The sequence below is a fragment of the Anoplopoma fimbria genome, chromosome 14 (assembly GCF_027596085.1).
Source record: "Anoplopoma fimbria isolate UVic2021 breed Golden Eagle Sablefish chromosome 14, Afim_UVic_2022, whole genome shotgun sequence".
In the NCBI taxonomy this organism is placed as follows: Eukaryota; Metazoa; Chordata; class Actinopteri; order Perciformes; family Anoplopomatidae; genus Anoplopoma; species Anoplopoma fimbria.
Genome location: NC_072462.1, coordinates 9,794,679 through 9,816,788, shown reverse-complemented (window position 1 = coordinate 9,816,788; position 22,110 = coordinate 9,794,679). Strand labels below are relative to the sequence as shown.

Below are 22,110 nucleotides of genomic sequence, written 5' to 3'. Positions count from 1 at the left end.
GGAGAAACAGACAGGAGTACCAGTGCGGGAGAAAAGCAATGTACTGCTGTGGACGGGACAGGAGCAAAGCCTATTTTACACACTTTAAAAAAAAAACAAGTTTAAGTACTGTATTCAGAATGTTTTTCCTACATGAAACTGAACTAAAAATGAAAATTGTTTATAGAGATTTTGTTAAAAGAGCCTGTTGGCTTTGAAGAGATCATTAAGTTTCACTTCCAGTTCAGTTCCCCATCGGAAAGGGCTGTCTGAATGCAAGTTAAGGCGGTAAAATATTCTAAATATAGCACTCACTTTGAGTGATGTTGATTTTTTTAGGTGTCTAAATTGTGGTTTGCCGTTTTTGCCGTCCTCAGCAGTTCACTGCTCTGCTCTGTGCCAGTACTCCAGTCTGTTTCTACATCTAGTGTAGGTCATAGACCGACTATGGAGAGGTACTTTAAATAACCCCACTTCCAAACCTCACAACTATCCCTTTCATCTAAACAAAGATGGTAGCTGGAAATGACATTGTTATATACTGACATACCTGTTACCTTAATTATTATAAACTTAGTGTAGGATCTTTCAAAGCCTTTATTTACATTTCAAGATATTAAACCTTTCGATCTTGTCAAATGCAGAACTTGAATTAAAGTCTGCAATCAGATACTCAAAAAAATGTCATTGGCCTGCTGTGGTGCTGTTGCAAGGAATTATGGGACGTTATTATCTCCTTTACTTCGGTAAAGGATGGGCCAGTGTTTCCTATGCCAAAGGAGATAAGAAAAGAAAAAAACGATGCCCCTTTCCTTAGCATTTAGACAATTCGGCCAGTTCTTATCATGCCTCACAATAAGGTACTTCTGGGTCATTTCACTCAGTTGGGTACCTTTCTAAGCAAAAATGACAATTTTAGCAGCCACTGCTTCATTTGTTCAAGGATCTTCCTCCTCTAAACTCTGTTTCTCGTGTCTTTACAAGGCGACAACCTATGGTTCCGAAAAGTGAATCCAATGCTTCATGTCTTAAAGCTGCATTCTCTCTACTGTCCATCAGGGGCGACTCCTCTGGTTGTATAGAAGTCTATGAGAAAATGACTCTACTTCTCTCTTGATTTATTCCCTCAGTAAAAGTTTATGGTCTCAATCTCTAGTTTCAAGTCTTTTCAATACAGCATGATGTTCATTTAGTAAATTATGGTCCATTTAGAGTCAAATAGACCATAAAGCAGAGTATGCTTCAGGGCGGAGTTACTGTGATTGACAGGTCTCTACCAGAGCCGTAATCGGCGTCCCTACGTCACTCCTCCTCAGTCCAAATATGTCAACTTCTGTTCACCTGTTGCAAAAAAACAAGATGGCGACGGCCAAAAATCTCGGCACTCCAGGCTTCAAAACATCAGTCCACAAACCAACGGGTGACATCACAAGGCCTACGTCCACTTTTATGTACAGTCTATAGTCCCTAAGTCTCCATAGTGAGCTAATGAGGACTGTATGCGAGTTGTTAAGTGGACATGGATTCCTATCACCATGTGCGTTTGAATTTGTTAAATGTCTGTAGTTCTGTTGTGACTGGCCGGTCCCGTGGCCCTATGCCCCTCTGCTCCTACTGTACCTTCTCGGCCTGGGCTTCCAGTGACTTCAAGTTGTTGGTGACATTTTTCAACTCTTCCTCAAGGTCACCTGATTTACTGAGCAAGGCAAGGGACAGGAAAAGCAAGAGAAGACAAAGTAGTGATTTGAAAGGCAGGAAAGCAGACCCTGACATTGTTTGAAGGACTTCTCCAACAATCTCTATTAACAAGTCTCTGTCTGTCTTACTCAGAGACAGAAGGTGGATCACTGTCTGGTAACATATGACTCGGAGTAAGACAGCAAAAGAGGCTTTTCAATTTTGAAATGGAAAATGTGGGCCAAAATTAGGATACAGAGTATTCACTAATTGAAAAAATAAGCCTGTTGTATTCTATATTTTTTCAGTAAGCCCCATGTGCAGACCCAAACTAACAACGTTAATTGCATCTCTCAATACTTTCAGACGTCCCTACTCTCAACCAATGAGCTTGAGGCTCTCATTTCTTCTTCCTCAAGACTTAAGTCTTTGAAAACAGCTCGTGAATTTAACTTTTCAGTTTTTTGAAAAAGGATCAGCTAAAACTGTTTGCAAATAGGCATCCATTACAGTGCTTGCAGTTACAAATCGAAACCAAAACAATGATTATACATAAAACTACAGAAATTCACTGTGTGCTCTCCACCTATGATAAGCAAACCTGTGCAATTCATCGTTGGGTTTGGTCTTTTCATGGGATTCGTTCACAAGAAAAACAACATAGAATATCAGCAGATTTATGCTTTAAGTGCTACTTGAAGGACATGCTCGAGGGTAAGTGCAAGCAAGACAGAAATCAGAGAGAGGGGTTGAGAGGCTGCAGGTCAGAGGTGCAGAATTATAGACCCTGGTTGAGTTCGTACAGTAAGTACCTCTTCCTCTCCGCACATCATGGACTTCATATTCTGGTCCATTAGTCTGAGCTCCTCCTCCAGCTCCCTCACTCTCCTGAAGGGTTAGTTTGGGGGGGGGGACAGTGGGCAGGGCGGCCATAAAACAACAACAAACAGTAACAGGTCCCACACAGGAGGGGGGTGTTCAGGCATGCATGGCATATAAACACACACCCAGGTAGGTCTCTATTCCATATGTCCAACACATGGCCACATGATCAAGTGAATCATCAATTAGTCCCTCAACGGAAAATAATTAGTCAACCATTTCAATACTTGCCCCAACATTTAGGTCATTTAAGCAGCAAAATGTCAAATGTTAACAAAAAATAATTCATCATTTGATTGTAAAAAGAATTAGTAGATTCATCAAAAACAATCATTAGTTGCATTTGTTAAGAGAATCATACAGCACTTACACTTCACGTCAATACAAACACCGAGGCTGGGTTGCAACAACAAGGCTTAAATCATGATTCAACTTTAGATCATGTTACACCAAACTTTAAAACTTACTCAAAATGAAGACATTTGAAAACCTCTTTGGATTGAATTTAAATGTTGTTGCAACTAAACTATGAACTGTGATTCAGTATTAACTTTAAACTTACACTTAGAGGAGGTTTAACTTTTAAAATGGTTAACATTTTGAGATTGATTGAGAAAAATGAACAAGTTCATTGAAAAAAAAGTCAATGGTCAGACTCAATCCAAGTGAGTTTTATGCAAGGAAACTGCTCTGGAGCTGAACAGGAATATTTGACCAACAGGCAGTTCTTTTTCCTTCCTGTTGTCTGTTGTTTACATCTTTATGTATTAATCTCCTATTTATGCACATTACTGATTTTGCTTCTTCCCCGGAGTTCTTGTGCTTTCTCGCCTCGCAGGTTCCCAGGAATCGGGGTTATATTTGGACTGTCATCGTGCCACCTACTGAGGCCCTGCTGACACCCACTACTACTACCACTATCATTATTAGTCACATTACTATGATTATTGCCTGTACTATTACGCTTATTGACTTGCTTGTACCCTGGAGTCTTTGTGCTTTCTCGCTTCGCAGGCTTCTATAAATCGTGGCTGTACCTGGACCGTGGTCGTGCATCCTGCTACGGCCCTGCTGACACCGACTGCTACCACCATTATTATTACTAGTCACATTACTATTACTATTACCTGTACCATTAAGCATTTTAGCTTTACTTCCACCCTGAAGCCCTTTTGCTTTCTCGTTCTGCAGGTTTCCATGAATCGTTGTGGTACCTGGACCGTAGTCGTGCCTCCTGCTGTGAGCCGACTGACACCCACTGCTACTTCGATTATTATTATTAATCACATTACTATCCCTATTTTCATAACTATAATTCTACTGTAATAATTGCTGCTGTTATTATAAGTAGTCTGATTATATGAATCATTTATGTCATATACATTGAATGTGTTGTATCTCTGTTATGCTGTTCATTCTGTACACATGACATCTATTGCATTCTGTCCATCCTGGGAGAAGGATCCCTCCTCTGTCGTTCTCCCATAGGTTTCTTCCTTTTTTCTCCCTGTTAAAGGGTTTTTTTTTAGGGGAGTTTTTCCTGTGCCGATGTGAGGGAAGGACAGAGGATGTCGCATGTGCACAGATTGTAAAGCCCTCTGAGGCTAATTTGTGATTCGGGGCTATACAAAATAAACTGAATTGAATTGAATTGTTTGACTCCTTTTATTCAGAGACTAGAGCTTCTCTGCCAAGCCATCATGAGTTATGTTAGGCTAACTTACTGACTTCCTAGCTAGCTAATTATTTATATTTTCCCCTTATTATTATTATTATTATTATTAGTTCAATTATTTATATTTATTAATTGTATTTTTTTATTTTATGAAGCTCTTGCCTATAAGATTTCGTTGCTGTTGATGCTTAAGCCTGCAATGTACGGACGAGACTGAGATGTAGTTTTTGTGTTAATTATCTCCAATACTCCTAAGGCGGGTGAGGAGGGGTTGGCTTTCTTTTCTTAAATATGAAACATGCAAATTAATTCATTTATTTTAATTTGGTTGAGCAAGCATCTCCATAATGATAAACTATTTGCTTTTGCTTTAAACTTGGATTTACTAAACAATTGTGCAAAGGAGATCTGCTTCATTTCAAATCAAGATTTACTCATTTTTAACCTAGTTTTGTTAAACTCTGATTAGTACTTATCATAGATTAAATGGATCCTTGTGGGTGCAACCAATCTATAGGGGATTATATTGTTATGAAGTAAGACATTCCTCAATGACAAGGGAATGTGTAAGATCACATGTTGCCATAGTAGTGATCACATGATCTCTACTATGGCAACATGAATAATGGACGGTGGCTCTTGTGTCGGTGTAGCCTTTTCATGGTGCAGGTGTTGACTTACGCCTCGGCCACCTCGGCACGCTCCTCTGAGCGCTCCAGATCACCCTCCAGGATCACCAGTTTACGAGCAACCTGCAGACAATCAGCAATCAGCACACACTCTGTTTAGACAGAGGATCTGTCATTACACCGACGGTTAGTATTTATCCTCACTGGCTCTATCACTGTGTTCCAATTACATACTGTACTAATTGTGAATGTATGTACTATATTCAGAGATGGGTCCAAAGTTAGTCTCAAGTCTGGGCTATGAGGCCAAATAGTCCCAAGTCGTAAACTCATTACCCAGCCTTCACCGCATTCTACATTTTAAACAGTCATCATGGTAAACTTACAGGAATAAATTTAACTTTGAGTTTATTACTTTTAAATGAACTTCATAACATTTGGTGCGTTGCCCTGCTACATCATTGTGTTCTGTTGACCACAGCTAAATCTTCATGCGTGAATGAGACGATCTGATACATCATCCGTTTCTGTCTGCGATGACAACACGCCTTTATCTCTGACTCTTTCTTTATCTTTTTTATTGCCCCTTATTTTCTTTATTGAAGTCACTTTTTCAGTGCACACACGCTACACGCTCAGAACCTGTTTAGAATGAGTGTGTGGTATTATTTCGTAGTGCTGAACTGGGACACAGCTTCCTGCATGTATACGATGTCCTGCAAAGACGTAAAAAAAAAAAGTTCCCACCTCTTCATATTTGCGGTCGGCCTCCTCAGCGATGTGTTTGGCCTCCTTCAGCTGCATCTCCTGGATCTCCATTTTCTCCTCGTCTTTCGACGCTCTGTTCTCTATGACCTTCATTCCTCTGAGTGAAATGAGGAACAGTCGGTCAGAAACAACCACTCATGTGTGATTCAATATCAATAACACTGTACCTACATGTGCTTAATCTGAATATTACTCAGTTAGTGTTAAAGAGCCTCTACACATTATGACCAACAGAAAATGTTTCTTTTTTGATCTAATGTTATGAAAGCGTGATACTAAATCGTTGGATTTACCTGACAACCATTACCTTTACTACCTCTGACTATGGTGACAATTTCCCATGACATTGTGAGCCCTGATAGCAGCAATTCCAAACTAATTCCAGTTAAATCAGCAAATTTTTCATCATGGGCGTACTGGCAGTTTGATCCAGCCCTGCAACTGAGTGAAACCAAGCTGAATCATTCAATGGTTCGAGTGAGGTGAAGCTCTTCACCTCTCGCTCTCATCTGCAGCTTTCTCAGCCTCCTCCAGCTTCTGCAGAGCAGTAGCCAGTCTCTCCTGAGCTCGGTCCAACTCCTCCTCCACCAGCTGAATACGCCTGTTTAGAGACGCCACCTCTGCCTCGGCCTGTAGCACACACACACACACACACACACACACACACACACACACACACACACACACACACACACACAGTAGATAAGAGCCTGAATAAGTCACATTATAGCCATAATGACAATGGTTACTCCCTCTATAACGAAAGAAACAAACAAACAAACAAACAATGGTGATAAAAAACAACGGGCAAACAGCACTTTGACCAGTTGCTTAAGATAGGAAGATAGGAAGAGAACAATATCTGAGTCCAATAAAACCTTTAAACATGTCAATTCTGACTTCAGAATTCAGACTTTAATCTCAGATCTCCTCCGTAGGCTACATCTTTGATTCTTCCACGCTAGTGGGGGCAACTTGAAGCGGAGCGACGAGCTCCGTGGTTCCCGGTGTGGAGGTGCGTTACCCGCTCTCTGGCATGCCTCTCCATGTCCGCCTCCTCCTGCAGCAGCCCGGCTCGGTCTTCCGCCTCGAACGCCACTTGCTGCAGCGTCTGAATCTTCCTTCTGACCGCGTCCATCGACGTTAAAGTCGCCATACTGTGAACGCTCAACCTCCGCTCCTTCCAGGTGTCACGGTGTTGCCGTGGCAACGGCGTCAGAGCGTCTGCATCGACTCGACAATTTCTTCCGGACACGATTTTCAAAATAAAGCAATTGTCAGTTAGCCTTTTAATAAATGAAACGAGACAAATCATCAATCGCATTCTAGATTATTTGTGCGCATGAATTAGTATTAATAGTTAGTCATTTGAAAATTCCAACTGGGACTTAATTTGCACAAATCATTTGTTAAAATTCAAATGACTTAATTGTTCCCCTAAATGATTTAGCTAGGTTACTTATTTCAGCCCCTTATCAGAATATATATCTATATAAAAAATAAATAATGTTTATGCAAGTCAAGTGTTCTGTAAGTTGTAAACAATACTAATAATGTGCAAATAAATAAATACTGAATGGATGTACATGGACAGTAGATTATGTAGAGTATGAAAAATATGCAGGAAAAAGGTGCATTTACTGTAAATACTGTAAAGAATATGGTCTATAATGGGAGAAGGGGGATGTTGTTGAACTGTTCAACTGATGTTAGCATTCACCAGAGTGACAGCCTGCAGGAAGAAACTCTTTTTGTGTCTGGTTGTTCCAGCGTTCAGTGTTCTGTAGCCTCCCAGAGGGGAGAAGCTGAAACAGGTTATGTGAAGGGTGTGAAGGGTCTGCACCAGTGAAGTTCTCCATTGTAGTCCTGTGGTTGATTCAAACCACACAGTGATGGATGGGCAGAGAGCAGACTGGTAGCAGAGTAGAATTATGTCAGCAGCTCCTGAGGCAGGTTGAACTTCCTGAGCTGAGGCAGGAGTTAGCATACGTCCTCTCTGCTTGGCCTTTTTTCCTGATGGTGTCTATGTTAGAAGTCCACTTGAGGTACCAAGAGGATATGCTTTAGAGCGGGGCTACCTTGTGATTGACAGGTCTCTACCAGAGGCGTTTACAGCATGTCTTTGTCACTCATCCTCAGGTATGGTCCAAATATGGTCACTGGTTGCAAATGCCGACCTTGAAGCTTGACAACAGCAGTCCACAAACATATGGGTGACGTCATGACGACTACATCCGTTTCAACATTCTTTTGTAACAACAGTTCAAAATAACAAGCTCTCTCAAACCCATGAAAGATTAGTTTCATTTATTGTTATTGTTTATTAAATAGATTTCTTGATCACAAACTCATCTGTTGAGGACTAAATAGTGAGTGTGGTTTAAGATCCAGCTGGAGGGAAGGAAGGAGATATTGTGTGTGTACACTTGAAACAGTTGAAATTAGCACTATGGGCTGTGAGTGAGCTAATGAGTTAGACAAACCAAGTGGAGACCGATAACAGAAACATGGCAGTGCATACTGGCGGACTCCGTAGAAGAGAATACCCTCCCTACGTAGATACAAATGGCTTTTTCTAAACTAAGGTAATCACTACAATTCGTAGTCTCAGTTAATTACATATTAATGAAAAGATAGTAAAACTTTAAAAACGTTAAATATGTGGAGGAACTGTGTGTACACATGCCAAAGAAATATCAATTTGTCAAAGTCAGCCATGGTTTTTGTTTAAGTTTAGCTACGGGCACCTGGAACGCTTGGAGGTCAGAAGTTAAGTACTTGAGGTTTTTAAGCACCACCTTGTAAATCCCTGTTCAGTATAGAAGGTGAATACCAGTTTAAGTATGCTTTAATATACTTAAGATTAATATTGGTCTATAATACATATATCATGATACAGTGCTCTAGCATTCTTTTACTAAACACTTTTACCTTGTCAGTGTGCACTCAAGGGGGCCCCATATGAGTGTCAGTACACCAGCATCTGCACAGGCTGGTGCCAAGCAAGGCCTCAAGAAACCGAACCCTCCACGCCAAGCCCCCCAGATTAGTCAGAATAGATGGCGTTTGCCTCAAGGTGCTGACAGGCTTTATGATATGTTGGTAGAATCTGATACTCCACAAGACAGATTTAATACCTCCTCTGCTGTTGCTGTCAGCGGTGAGACGGCTACTCAACATCAGAACCTAATGATGTCGATCACGAGATTTAGCACGACCTGCTTAAGTTGTGCTCCTGAAGGTCAGCGTTAAAAGGGTTGTGATTATTGGACATGAGACCTGGAAGTGTAAAGTTTGACTGACGGTAACAAACTGCTCTGTGCATATTTGAAACACAGAAGGAGTTAGGTCTTGACACTGTTACTTTATAGCACTGGCAATGTCACTGATGGTCTAAATCTACAAAGGTGCAGTAATTCCTGTTAAACAGCCTGTGTTTTTAAAAAAAAAAAATTTTACAACATCTAAAAGAAACAGATTTGTGAAACATTGACAGCACATGTAGTCAACAACATGGCACCCGTGTAACTGGGGAAAGGGTTCCGATGTGACCCGACTACAATAGGGGAATTTGGACCTGACATGGTTGCCTCCCTGCAGTAATGTGACCAGTGGCATCAGCTCCCTTCACTCACATCTGTTGCCTTCTTCTCTGCTTGCTCCAGCTTCTCCTGGGCATCCTTCAGCGACTCAGAGTATTTGTCCAGCTCATCCTCCACTCCTTTCAGCTTCTTCTGCAGGCCCAGCAACTCCTCCTCCAGCTACAGGCCGAGTACACATACACAGAAACACAGCACGTCAGATAATACAACAATGACGGATATTCAATTCATTTAGGAGAATAACTCTTTTAACATCACTGGTAGGATCACCTGTGAGGGTAATATTCTCTATCCAACACCCAAGATATCTCATTAAACCCTGTCTCCTACAAAAGTACACATGGCTCAGAGGTTGCTCCTGAAGGCTGGGCCATATTGTTTGTGTCTCCATGGAAAGAACAGCCCCCCCATCAACGTGGTGAAGAATAGAACATGTGATTGATTAAGATTGCCACCAGGCAGCAACCTCCTGTTCATAAAAGTGAAGCCAATGCTTCATGTATTAAAGCTGCATTCTCTCTACTGTCCATCAGGGGGCGACTCCTCTGATTGTATAGAAGTCTATGATAAAATGACTCTACTTCTCTCCTGATTTATTCCCTTGTAAACATGAGTTTATGGTCTCAATCTCTAGTTTCAAGTCTTTTCAATACAGCATGATGTTCGTTTAGTAAATTATGGTCCATTGAGAGTCAAATAGACCATAAAGCAGGGTATGCTTTTGGGCGGGGTTACAGTGATCTCTACGTCACTCCTCCTCAGTCCAAATATGTTAACATCTGTTCACTGGTTGCAAAAAACCAAGATGGCGACGACCAAAATATCGAACTCTAGGCTTTAAAACGGCAGTGCACAAGCCAACGGGTGACATCAGGAGGACTACGTCTACTTATATACTGTTTATGATTGCCATTGTAGAACTGTAAATGTATTGAAATGACTACAAAAGGCAAATCCATCTCTCCTCTTTATTTTGTAAAATAGTCAGTGGAAATCAAAAAAAAGTTTAAGCATCCTAAATAATCTATATAAAGAAATATATAAATAAAACTAGAATAAACAGTTGAATGAATAATAATTTCTCGTTTTCTTTGATATGTTTATCATATACAGATTTGATGATTGCTGGGTTATGTGTATGTTGCTGTCCAATTTCAAGTCTCAGGCAGTCTCAGGCCTATTTGATCATGTGACTATGTAGTAGCTAGTTAAGTTGCCATATCTGTCACGACTGACCAGCTGAAAACATCTGCAAGCTGAGCAAGCATTCACAACTTTGCTTCTCCCCCGGAGTCCTTGTGCTTTCTCTCCTCGCAGGTTTCCACGAATCGTGGCTCTATCTGGGCCGTTGTCGGGTCTCCTGCCATGGTCCTGCCTTACACCCACTGCTACTATTATTATTATTATTATTACACATTTCTTTTACTTTTAATATTACCATCACTGCTTTTATTTTCATTATTACTCTATTATATCCACTGCTGCTGTTTTTATTAGTAGTCATAATTTTTCTATTATTATTGTGCTTTTATTAGTGCTATAACTGCTATTACTACTCTCATTTTATGTATCATTTATGTCATATGCATTGACTGTGGTAATTCTATTATGTTAATCATTCTGTACAGATGATATCTATCACACTTCTGTCCTCCCTGGAGAAGGATCCCTCCTCTATGGCTCTCCCTAAGGTCTTTTCCTTTTTTTCCTCCCCTTGGAGTTTTTTTTGGGGAGGTTTTTCAAGTTCCAATGTGAGGGTCCTGGGACAGAGGATGTTGTTAGTGTACAGATTGTAAAGCCCTCTGAGGCAAATTTGTGATATCGTGTTATACAAAAAAACTGAATTGAATTCTTACCTCTGAAACATGCAGAGGCAGTAAGTTAATAGGACCCGTCATAACAGCATAACTATCTCAGGCCTCTGCTCTTGTCCATAGTGAAGGTTAGCCTTAAGACTAAGATGACTTAAGATGCAGCATTATGCATAGTAGTACACAAAAGGTGTTGCCATAGCAACACAAAATTGTCATCTAAAAGTGCAAAGGTCAATTATGTGAAAATGACTGAATTCTCTATAGGGGTTAATTCAACCCTTTGGCGCTTTAATGTATAAATGGTCATTTATTTTTTAAAGTCCGCCTTTGTCTACAGTTTTTTTTTTAACAATATGGGGGCGCCACATGACAGGCTTTTAGGAAAAGACACAAACTGGGGAACTTGAACATTTTAATCAAAATACAGAGTTACATTTTTAGCTGTTGGCCGTTGAAGTGTTAAAAAATGAAATCAGTCGTCTTATAAAAACAAACTTTGCCAAGCTTAAAATCTTAATGTTTCTAATGATTCTGGTGAGCTGCTGGCATTTCTGCAGTGATGATGTCATTATTTCCCAATATCTCCACCCAGATACACAAAAACAGGAGTTTTGGAAAAATTTGCAGCCTGGAAGATGTTTTCAAAAATCACCGTTTGACCTTAACTTGTGTGGAGGAGAGGCCAAGATATAGAAGCATTAGCCTTCCCCACCTTATACCAAATCATACACAAGACACCTAAGAGACATATTTCCATCAAGTTTAATGATCTGGGACACTTCAATGGTGATCTAATTGGCAGATTGTCATCAAATCAGCGGAGCATATTCGTGATCCCATAACAGAAAATATCAATATAACAAGCAGACTGCTGAGCGTTTTCAACGTTCAGATGAGTCCCTTCCATTTTTGGACTTCAGGCTGTTGTTATCCAATGACTCATTTGCAAAGATTGTTTCAGCAAGTCTCCATTTGCAACGACGGCTTCTAGAACTATAAAAAGCCAATTGTAAATGACAGTGATGTGGTCCCACCACAATGTCCTTTCTTAACACTTCGGACAGTCTGCCACAGCCTGTAGCCATGTATGGCCTCTCAGTCACAAATAGCCTGGGACAGTCCTGATCCTACAGTCGACATTGTGACAACTCCCGAAACCAACAGCCTTGACCGTCTTTCTGAGAGGAACAACGATTCAAAGAAGGTGGGGGACTTTAGAGGGAACACAGAAATAGACATGCCAGTGTTCAGAGCTCCTATGTAGAGAGAAGTGATTGTGCAGGCATTGTAATAGCTGAGAACTACTGGGATCCTCTGGGAACAAATGCTATGTAGACAGTTGCATATGTTGAATAGCTGCTATCTATTAATTCCCTGCCATGTGATCCTTTAAATTACACCGTGGAGCTGCACAGGAGAGACTGTCCCTAGACCATAAAAGGGAGATCACTGTGTTCTTTAGCTGAAACAGTACGCCGTGACTCATTCCTCAGTTCACAGCTCGGACTGTAGCTGGATTTGGAAGCACATTGTGGATGTACTGGAATAACTGTGCCCTCGAAGACTTGGGTCATATGTTCCATAACATGCTCGCCATCATCACATCAAAGTCTGCATGATGTGATGAGAGGATTGAAGAGTTCAGACCTCAGTCTCACCTGTGGCCCATCTCAAAGTATCTTTTTAAATGGCCCTTAAAAGTAATAGCCAACGGTATTAAGAGACTCCCAATATGGTCATGAAAAAATTATTCTGAAGCTTCATGTGAATTACTTTGGTTTCTTGACTTTCATTGTTACTTGTATGAAATAGCGCGTGCGCGAGAGAGACGGGGGAGGCCAAGGGGGGACAGAAGCCTCTAGTTATTGATTATAACGACTGGTACAGTTTGGTATTTTCCGCCATCTAGTGGCCTGCGGTCTTACCGCCAAATGGTTGTATTTTCTTTATTTTTTATATATCTTAAGAATAATTTTCATTCTATTTATTCACATCAATTGAAAAAAAACTATTATTCAAACAAAGCATATTTTTATGACTACTTACGTTTGAATACCACCACACCAATCACGACACATCGTCTTAGAAGCTTTACTTTTTGCCCTCGTTAGCGTGCCAACGCTCCAGGGTACAGTGACACTAAAGGACTCTGGTGAAATTGAAATTAATTGAAATGATTTGAAATCGAAAAAGTGAGTTGGGGGCAAACCCTGTGGCAGTTAATGTTTCAAAGTGTGCAATGAGGAAATATGACCCTGAATACATTCCATTTGGATTCATAATGGCGGCCAGTGGAAGATGAGGGATGGATGGATAAATGGTAAATAGACTGTACTTGTAGAGCACTTTTCTAGTCTTCCAACCACTCAAAGTACTTTAACACTATATGTCATATTAACATCCATTCATATACTGATGCAAGGGGCCACCTGCCCATCAGAACTCTTTCATCCCTATTCATACACCGCAGAAACAGCATGCAGGAGCAACTTGGGGTTAAGTGTCTTGCTCAAGGACACATCAACATTGACTAGTGGAGCCGGGGATCGACGAGTTTGGTTATTACAAATGGATATTTATACTCCTTTAATTGGGATGGCGGTCCTTTGAACTTTTCATCAAAAGTCACTGCATCAATTTTGTGATTTTATCAACAACAAACACATTTTTGGAGCAAATGTAGAATTTGGATGATTAGGTAGCCTAGGGTGAGTTACGGTCTCCAATTTTTACAACCATAGCACATTTAGTTTCAACAATTAATGTATGTTTGTGTGCGTGTGTGTGTGTGTGTGTGTGTGTGTGTGTGTGTGTGTGTGTGTGTGTGTGTGTGTGTGGGGGGGGGGGGGACTGACTTCCCTTTTTCTAACACCCTCCTTACGGCCCTGTGCAGACAAGGATTTATAGACCCCATTATTTCTCTCTCTAGCTGCCCTTGGAACAAACTTGATATTATATGAAGAATGAATTTGCAAAATTCCATAACTTTAGTGCAACACTTTTGATATTGAGCATTTTTCTCCATTGGCACAGCTGTGTGCACATCCACACATGTAAAAAATGGTGTTTCACACTCCATATTAGGCCTAATCTTATTTTCAAAATGCACGCTTTCGTTGGGTTACAATATATTTCCCTAACATGACCTTCACCAAATATGACAGAAAACCAACATCCATACAGTGGATTTATTAGCTTTAACTAGTGTTTATAGGACTGAATTTCTGTTTATTCTGCTCTCAGCCTCTCTTAGTTCCCAATTAGACCAATTATGGATGCTTGATTCCAATGATAATATACTGGCCAGTAAATGTTTACATAACACAATTTATTTGTAAATTACTTAAATTAAATAAATATTTAAACATGTTTAAAGCAGTTTGCACCTGGCAGAGGACCTTTTTGCAGGTCATCTCTCCCCCTGTGCCTGGTGTATTGTCCACCAACTAATAAAAGGGATAAAATGCCCGTAAAAAATATAATGAATACAAAATTTTCCTCATCTCATGTAGCTAATTTACAAACTAATGGTAAATACTAAAGAAAAGCAAAAAAAACAAGTAAATAACAGAAGCCATGTAAAGTTTAACATTAGATAACGTAAGTCAGTATGAAGTGCTTCAATACTTATGACTTGAATGAGGTCAAAAGTCATAGTCATGCTTCAAGCTCCTGGTGTTTTTTAGTGAGCCCTCATCTCGTGGAGGTCCTCACAATGGTCCATCATGCCTTGGAACACACTGTCCCTGTCTCTGCTAAAAAGCCTTGGAAAACCTGATATACAGACTTGCTCAACATCTCTTCTCTTTATCTTCTAGTTTGTTTGAGATTCAGTTGATTCAATTGTTCTTTAAAAGTGCTCCTTTAATAAATGCATCTTACACATTTATTTCACACCATTTGGATCCAAAATAAACGGATGGGAGCAGATCGATCTTTCGGTACCTGTTTGCACTTGTCCTCCGCTCCTTTCTTGTCCCCCTCAGCCTGCTCCGCTCGGTCTATCGCGTTCTCCTTATCCAGCTTCAGCATCTGCATTTTCTTCTTGATGGCCTCCATGGTTCTTCAGGTGGTGCGCTCTCGGGTAGAGGGGAAAGTGTGCTGGGTTAGTCCGGACGGAGACAGAGACAGAGACAGAGGTCTGCGACGGGGACGGAGGTGGACAGGAGCGCGCGTGCGGCTGGTCTGAAAGGCTCGTGGAGAGCTCGAAGATGGAATACCAGCTGCACGAGCCCCCTACACTTTTTTTTTTTTTTTTTTTTTCCAATGAGGATCCGCACGGGGACGTTGCCCATATTTAGGCAACGAGAGTTGTCCAGTCTGTGCGCATGACGTGTGTCTTCAGCAAGTGCAAATGAATCACATCCAGGTGCGTCAGCTCCACCTGGAACACTGGAAGTCCTCCACCTCGGCTCACATCCATGTCCATGGAGAACACGTTGATCCGGAGGGACAAGGATCCACCTGTAAAGAAGCCTAGAAAGTCTTCAGGGTTGGCAGGAAGAATTCAGACAAAAAGCAATCATTTTCAAATGAAAATCACAACAAGTTGCTCAACCAACTCTGCTCCCAGCAGACCACATGACCACATGACAATAATAACATGACAATAAAAACCTGTGCAATACATTACACATTACACTGTGCAATAATAGTTAAAAAAGTTAAAAATAGTTAAAATAGTTGTTTTTTTCTCTGTCTGTAAATATAATATTTCAGTTATTGTTGTTTTTTCTACTGTTTTTTTTTATTGCTTATATATAATACTTGTTTTATTTTATTTTTAATTTTATTTTTATCTTGTCTTCTTCTACCATGTCTCTTGTGTGCACTTTACTCTACGCTGTTGTAAGTCTGCAAATTTCCCCGCTGCGGGACTAATAAAGGATTATCTTATCTTATCTTATCTTATCTTAAATTAAAATATAAATGTTTCATTTATTCCAGTAGAAATAAGAAAACATTTATGGTCAACTAAGTCCATTCACTCTGCATAGGTGTTTCTCTTTTTTCTACTTTATTCTACATCCGAGTGAGAAATATTGTATTTAATTTGCAATAGTTACCAGATTTTTTTTCAGAGTCAGATTATTAAAATAAAATATAATAAATTTAAGAATTATGATGTATGTTTATAAAATCAACCTGGAAGTATATTGCCATACGAAGCTATACATGGTTTCAAATAAACCCACCTCAACCAGCTGCAACTTAAAGTACTTACACATAAATGCATCAATGATTATGATCTAAGTATATAATATACATTTTTCTGAAATGGGCCATTCTGCATGAGAAGCCTACTTTTGGTACTTTAAGTACATTTTGATGGTAATACTTTTGTATTAAGACAAAGCATTTTTTACGTTCAAAGATAGAACATGACCTTAATCAAAATGGCTTTTCCTTTTCTTTACCCTCCATCTGTCATGTCTATTTTCATGTTTGAATAGTTGGAATGAAGTGTGGCTCTGCTGCTAATCAGAGCCAGCTGGGTGGGCATGAAAAAGGATCTCTTTCTCTATATCCTCGTTATCATCTGCTCCAGAATTCAATGGCTTCCACTCAGGCGGCAACTTACGGTTCTGAATAAAAAGTCTGATTAAATGGAAGTCTATGGGAAAATGTCTCACTTGATCTATTACCTCAGTAAACATTGTAATATTTCACTTGAGCATATTACAGGACACCCACATGAATATATTGTGTGAAATTTATGTGTGAAAGGTTAAAAATGTGAGCATGGGATCAGGTTAGAAAAGTGGTGCTGCTAGCTGATTTTTGTGTCAGTTAACATGAGAGTCTATGCAGCAGTTGGTTGGAGATCCTCTCACTTTCAGGCTCATATGGACATATGTTTAAGGCTGTTTGCTTCCACAGCAACATTGTACTTAAGAGCAAAAATGTCCCTACATTTTAAAATGATACATGGAGAATATAAACTGTGGGAAAGAGAGCAGGTTAAGGAGAATGTATTGTGAATATTTTAAAGCTCCCCTCAACTCTGACAGTTGGTTCCCCTACTTTATCTCCAAACATTCTGTCCAATACACAACCATGTAAAAATATGAGAGGTATTTTTTCTAAGCTTTTAAATCTCAATCTTCAATCAGAATATTGGTGGCTCGATCCTCGGCTCCTTTAGTCCATGTCCATATGTCCATGGGCAAGACAGTTAACCCCAAATTGCTCTCGAAGGCTGTGAATGCTAGATAGTTCTGATGGGCGGGTGGCACCTTGCATGGTAGCCGCTCTCATCAGTGTATGAATGGGTGAATGATGACATGTAGTGTTAAAGTGCTTTGATTGGTCGAGAGACTAGAAAGATCTATACAAGTACAGTCCATTTACCATTTAAATGTTGGGCAATGATTCCAGCATTTTGAACCCTGTGAAACTCTAAATGCCAGCTTCAGAGGCCTTCATGTTTACTTCTGTGCGACAGCGTGTCAAGTCTTTTTTAATGTTCTTTTGTGCGTGCTGGTTGATTCAGGACTGTGACCAGTTCATACTGGAATTGGCCACATTAAAAATAAATAATGTTAACAGAAAATAAAAATAAAACTGATCTGAAAATGAATCTGAATTGAACACTAAGACTTGCAGTCTGTGCGTGGACAAAGTTGATGCAAACATTGTAGGAATAAAAACAGACCTGATACTTTATATGATTATATCAGCTAATGATGCTGGTTATGAAAACATATTTAAAATATAGCTCAACATGAACGAACTTGTAGACCGGCTGCTTTTGATTTCCCCCACAGTTGGGTAACCCATAGTCAGGTATGTTGAGGAGGCTCTTCCTCTTATGAACGGGGTGAGAAGAGGGAATGTCAAAGTGTTAAGAAATGGACGTCAAGAGTTTCACTGAAAACTTGCTTTATTGAATATAAATCTCTGTTACAGTGCCCATGAGGTGGTGCTGCTGTAATAAAGTCAGATGTGAGCAAAAGAAGAAGGCTTTGTATGATTACAGTCATTTTGGTATTAGGCGTGCTGTTTTAGCTGTGCCACGTGAAAAGAATACGTAAAGGGAATAAAGACGTGTGTGGTGAGAAGGAGGATTTAAATGATGCTCTGATAAATTATTTTGCTGAGTAATGAATGCATCTACAGGGTAAATGGTTGGCAGCAGTTAATAATACTTGATAATTTCTATGAAGGCACTTAATATAGTGGGACCAAAGAGTGATCAAACATACGGCCCTTTGTAATGAGAAACAAAGTCATATCTAACAGGACACATCATGCATACCTCAGACCAGCATGGATGGATTGTGCTGGGACAGGAATCCTCTAGAAAGTATTAAGCACTAATAAGGGCACAGATGACACATTACTGGAGAACAGACAATATGATGTCAAATGTCTCGAAGTTAAATATATGGCTTCATACTCTTTACACAAACATGTATGCTAATCCAACCCCCGGTTTAAACACTGTAGCTGCTTACATCCAAATACTGACACAAAAAGCTTTTACTAAAATAGCAATTTTTTTTATACATTTCATAGTTCAACTTTAGAAAAATAATGTGTTCCCACTCAGATTTGTTCCGTTGCAAAGTATTTTTCCCCCAAATGTAATCTTTAAAACTGCTTGTGCTATCGTAGTCCTTATTTCAGCTTTTTACAGTATGACAAGTCACACACTGAATATCATCACTGTCAATGTGGTCACTCACCACAGACCTCTGCTTCACAATGAACTTAGAAATCGTGTCTCTGGAAACGCGCACACACACACACACGCGCACGCAAGCACACGCACACGCACACACACACACACACCTGCATAGAACATTTGCATAGATAATGCATAGTTTGCATAGAAAGCTTAATTGTGCTCGCCTTCATATCTCTAAACATCTAACAGTAACGTTCTAACGGTGAAGGCGAGCCAGATTTATTGGCAGGTTTTAGCCATTTTATGAAGCCACGAAGCATGTACACAACAAATACATGTAATCCAGATAAAAAAAAGAAGACAGATATATTGATAAGTATTTGATCATAGATAATCAAAAGCACAAATGCCTTAATAAGGACTTCTGTATTATCAAAATTCATAATCATTGGCGTCATTTGTCTTTAAAATTAAATACAAGAACGAATTGAGAGCCTGCGTAATGTTACTTGAAGCCTCCTCTCCCTACATGTCGCTGGAGGAAGGTCCTGAGCATTCCACGGATCTCTGCTGCACCCTCTCACTGCTCCTGGCCGTCCTCACGCAGCTCCGAGGGAAGGAACTTGTACTGCTGCTGTCGGATCGTGGCCAGCTTCTTCCTGGCCGCGTCAAGCTCCCTCTCCTTCCGCAGCATCTCCTCCTGAGCAGCGATGATCTGCAAACACAAAGCGGTCCGTCAGCACACTGAGGAAACCCCAGCTTTAATCACAAGGCTGATACAAACCGCCTGGCCATTCGCTAAAGCCCTTATTGTTAGCAGCAGTAGTTTGGAAACCAGAACTAGAAAGATATGTCAAGCTTTGGATTACCAAACATGCCAAAGCGGGTTTGTGCATGAGGCTCTAGTGAGAGACACTTGTAATATAACGGATGATGAGTTGTGTCTTTCTAAGCACCCGTCCAAACCTCAAAACACAAGAGTAGAAGTACAAAGAAAGTGTGTTAATTCACTTGAACTTCAGCTGCTAACATTATTTGCAAAGGCCAGGAGTTACACCTCTTCTAACATACAGCAGGTGAGCCAACTCCAGTGAATGGAGCGCAAAACATTGTCCTGATATAAATTATGCTGCTCTCCATGTAATCGAGAGTAATATTGCTTGACTTTCTGTTACCGTTGGCGCTAATTTTGACAACAAGACCAGGGCGAGCGTTCTTTCAAAACAAGAGATACGTTGCTTAGCCTGTAGCTGACATGTGGAGCAGGTTAGGACATCTTTATTGGAGAGAAAACTGAAACAGTACGATGTTTGCATTGTTCACATCATGTTTAGTTACGAAGTGGCGTTATTATCCTGATTAGCAGGTAGGTTAAAAAACAAGCCCCATCCAGGACTAACTGTAGGAACTGGCCCTGGATGTGTCAGAATTTTGGCTAACGTTAGCATCTACTGCTACTTTCCGGATTTGGGGAGTTTTACACTTCACTCGATAGCTGAAATAACATTACATTAGCCAAACACCACTGTTATTTCTCATTTTATAAAATACAGAGAATACCAACAATATAGCATAACTTTAACCTGTGTTGCTGTCAAAGTGTGTTTTCTTTAGTATTTAAGCACCCAAACAGGGTAATGTTCAAAAAATGTTTATTTAAATATATTTTTAATCATTTATTTAAAATAAGTATATCTTTTTCATAAAGGATATATTTAACTGTTTCATTTTCTTTTATATCTGTACCTACTTCAAGCAGGTATGTATGTACATGCAGTATATCTGTGCTGCCACTGTGTGTGGGGCCCTTTACTCACCTGAGCGATACCTCCCACCATCTTACTCTTGACCACCACGGCCTGGTCATCCTGAGCATCAAACGCTGCTTTCTGTGCTGCTTTCACCAGGTTATCAGAGGCTCTCTTCACAGCGTTTCCAGCAGCCTGTAGAAACACACAGGATTCAAAGAAAGGAAGTTATGGTGTCTTTCTTGACACTGGAAGCAGTAAACTGAAAAAAGACCCCTTCACTGTTTTTTTTCAAAAAGCTAGTAAAAAGATACAAATAAATAGAATAAAAGAAAGACGAGGGGAATTCTAATATTTAGATTTCTGAACAGATAGCTTATATCTCTAACCGTGGAACATGATGTAGTCTTTGAGGGAATGTTGAAACAGACTCATGCAGACTTGAGCCAGCAGACACATCAACTGTGCTTCTTGTGAATAGCAATTCCTGGAAAGGCAATGAAAACGTCCACCAGTGCTCTGACAGAAAACCATAACAGTTTTTTTCCCTGCTCAGTGCCCTGAGAATAACTGTAAAAGGCAACGAGCAGCAGCCTGCTGAACTGCACTCAAAGTCAAACATTTGTCTCATTGGCCAGCTCGGCTCTAACCAAGAGGAGTTTTCTCCTTTTGCGGCTCTGTCGACTGAAATCAGACACTGTGAATCCTCCTCCGCTGGTTTATCTTTGGCTGGAATGTTACTGTTAGTCTGGCCCTGACATACAGCACAACACTGTGCAGCTCCCTTCATCAGCTGTACTGTACACAGAGGACACACACTAAACTGGGACTGTCACAGCGTTTGTCTCAGGAGATCAAAAGAGACGGCTGGCATTCTAAAAATGCACATCAAGTCCATTGTCACATTTCAAATCCTTTGTCTGAGGGAATGTTGCTCCAGTAGGTTTCCCTCTGACCGTCTACACTGGTCTCATTTCAGCCCTGTTTTCACGTATTCATCCGTTTGAATCCACACAGCTGTCTACATCAGTGACCTCACAGCTCACATTTCACTCACACCTAACTGATACTACTGCTAGTCAGATGGACAGGCCGTTGTTCATTTATGGATCTCTGCACTCTTACATACATACATACATACATACATACATATATATATAGATATGCATGCATGTATAAGAATTTCTTTCTTTTGAATCTCAAACATAGCAATAAGAAAAATGGCATTGACTCACTATTGTTGGCCAGACATCCATTTCCTATTTTGATGCAAATAAATATTCCCCATGCCAAATTCTACCTTTAATTGTCATTTATCTAATGTCACAACAAGGCACATTAAAAATAATTCCATTGGAATACCATGTTAACACTCCCCGGTTGGCTACTAGTTAATATTGCATTATGGTGGGTGGTACCAAACAAACTGGTACCTCAGTGTGTCATATAGTTCTCTCCCTGAACCAGCTGCTGCCATCAGGAACAGTTCAAACAGCCACCTTTCCTAAGAGAGACTGTACAATACTCAGCACTCGGGATAATGCAACCTTAAAAAGCACTGGGGCAGAGAGTGTGGAGAGCAAATGCTGCTTGTGTAATCATAGATCAGGGCTAATGTTTCCAGTTCTGGTGCCATGGGCGGACTGGTGGATTGTTTCCAGAGCTCCTGTACGCATAAATGTATGGGAATTACTGTGGTGGCAGCT

General features: G+C 40.2%; 2 protein-coding genes across 10 annotated transcripts in view; both read right to left on the bottom strand.

Annotated features, from left to right (window-relative positions):
- tpm2 (tropomyosin 2 (beta)) overlaps positions 1–15,273 on the bottom strand; it is a 33,254-nt gene extending 17,981 nt beyond the window's left edge. For 2 of the 8 annotated variants that reach the window (XM_054613155.1, XM_054613156.1), the window contains exons 1-6: positions 14,972–15,273; positions 9,246–9,371; positions 6,107–6,240; positions 5,590–5,707; positions 4,895–4,965; positions 2,469–2,544 (exon numbers count right to left, since the gene is read on the bottom strand). In XM_054613155.1, the coding sequence (XP_054469130.1) occupies positions 2,469–2,544; positions 4,895–4,965; positions 5,590–5,707; positions 6,107–6,240; positions 9,246–9,371; positions 14,972–15,085 (639 nt within the window). In that variant the 5' untranslated portion in view covers positions 15,086–15,273. Of the gene's footprint in view, positions 1–1,599; positions 1,676–2,468; positions 2,545–4,894; positions 4,966–5,589; positions 5,708–6,106; positions 6,241–6,634; positions 6,820–9,245; positions 9,372–14,971 lie in introns of those variants that run through there. The other 6 variants (XM_054613157.1, XM_054613158.1, XM_054613159.1 and 3 more) reach the window with 3 other exon arrangements.
- Positions 15,274–17,897: 2,624 nt separating this feature from the next.
- Positions 17,898–22,110, bottom strand: part of tln1 (talin 1) — a 70,452-nt gene continuing 66,239 nt past the window's right edge. For both annotated transcript variants that reach the window (XM_054613179.1, XM_054613180.1), the window contains exons 56-57: positions 20,474–20,599; positions 17,898–19,371 (exon numbers count right to left, since the gene is read on the bottom strand). In XM_054613179.1, coding sequence (XP_054469154.1) covers positions 19,237–19,371; positions 20,474–20,599 — 261 coding nt within the window. In that variant the 3' untranslated portion in view covers positions 17,898–19,236. The remainder of the gene's footprint in view (positions 19,372–20,473; positions 20,600–22,110) is intronic.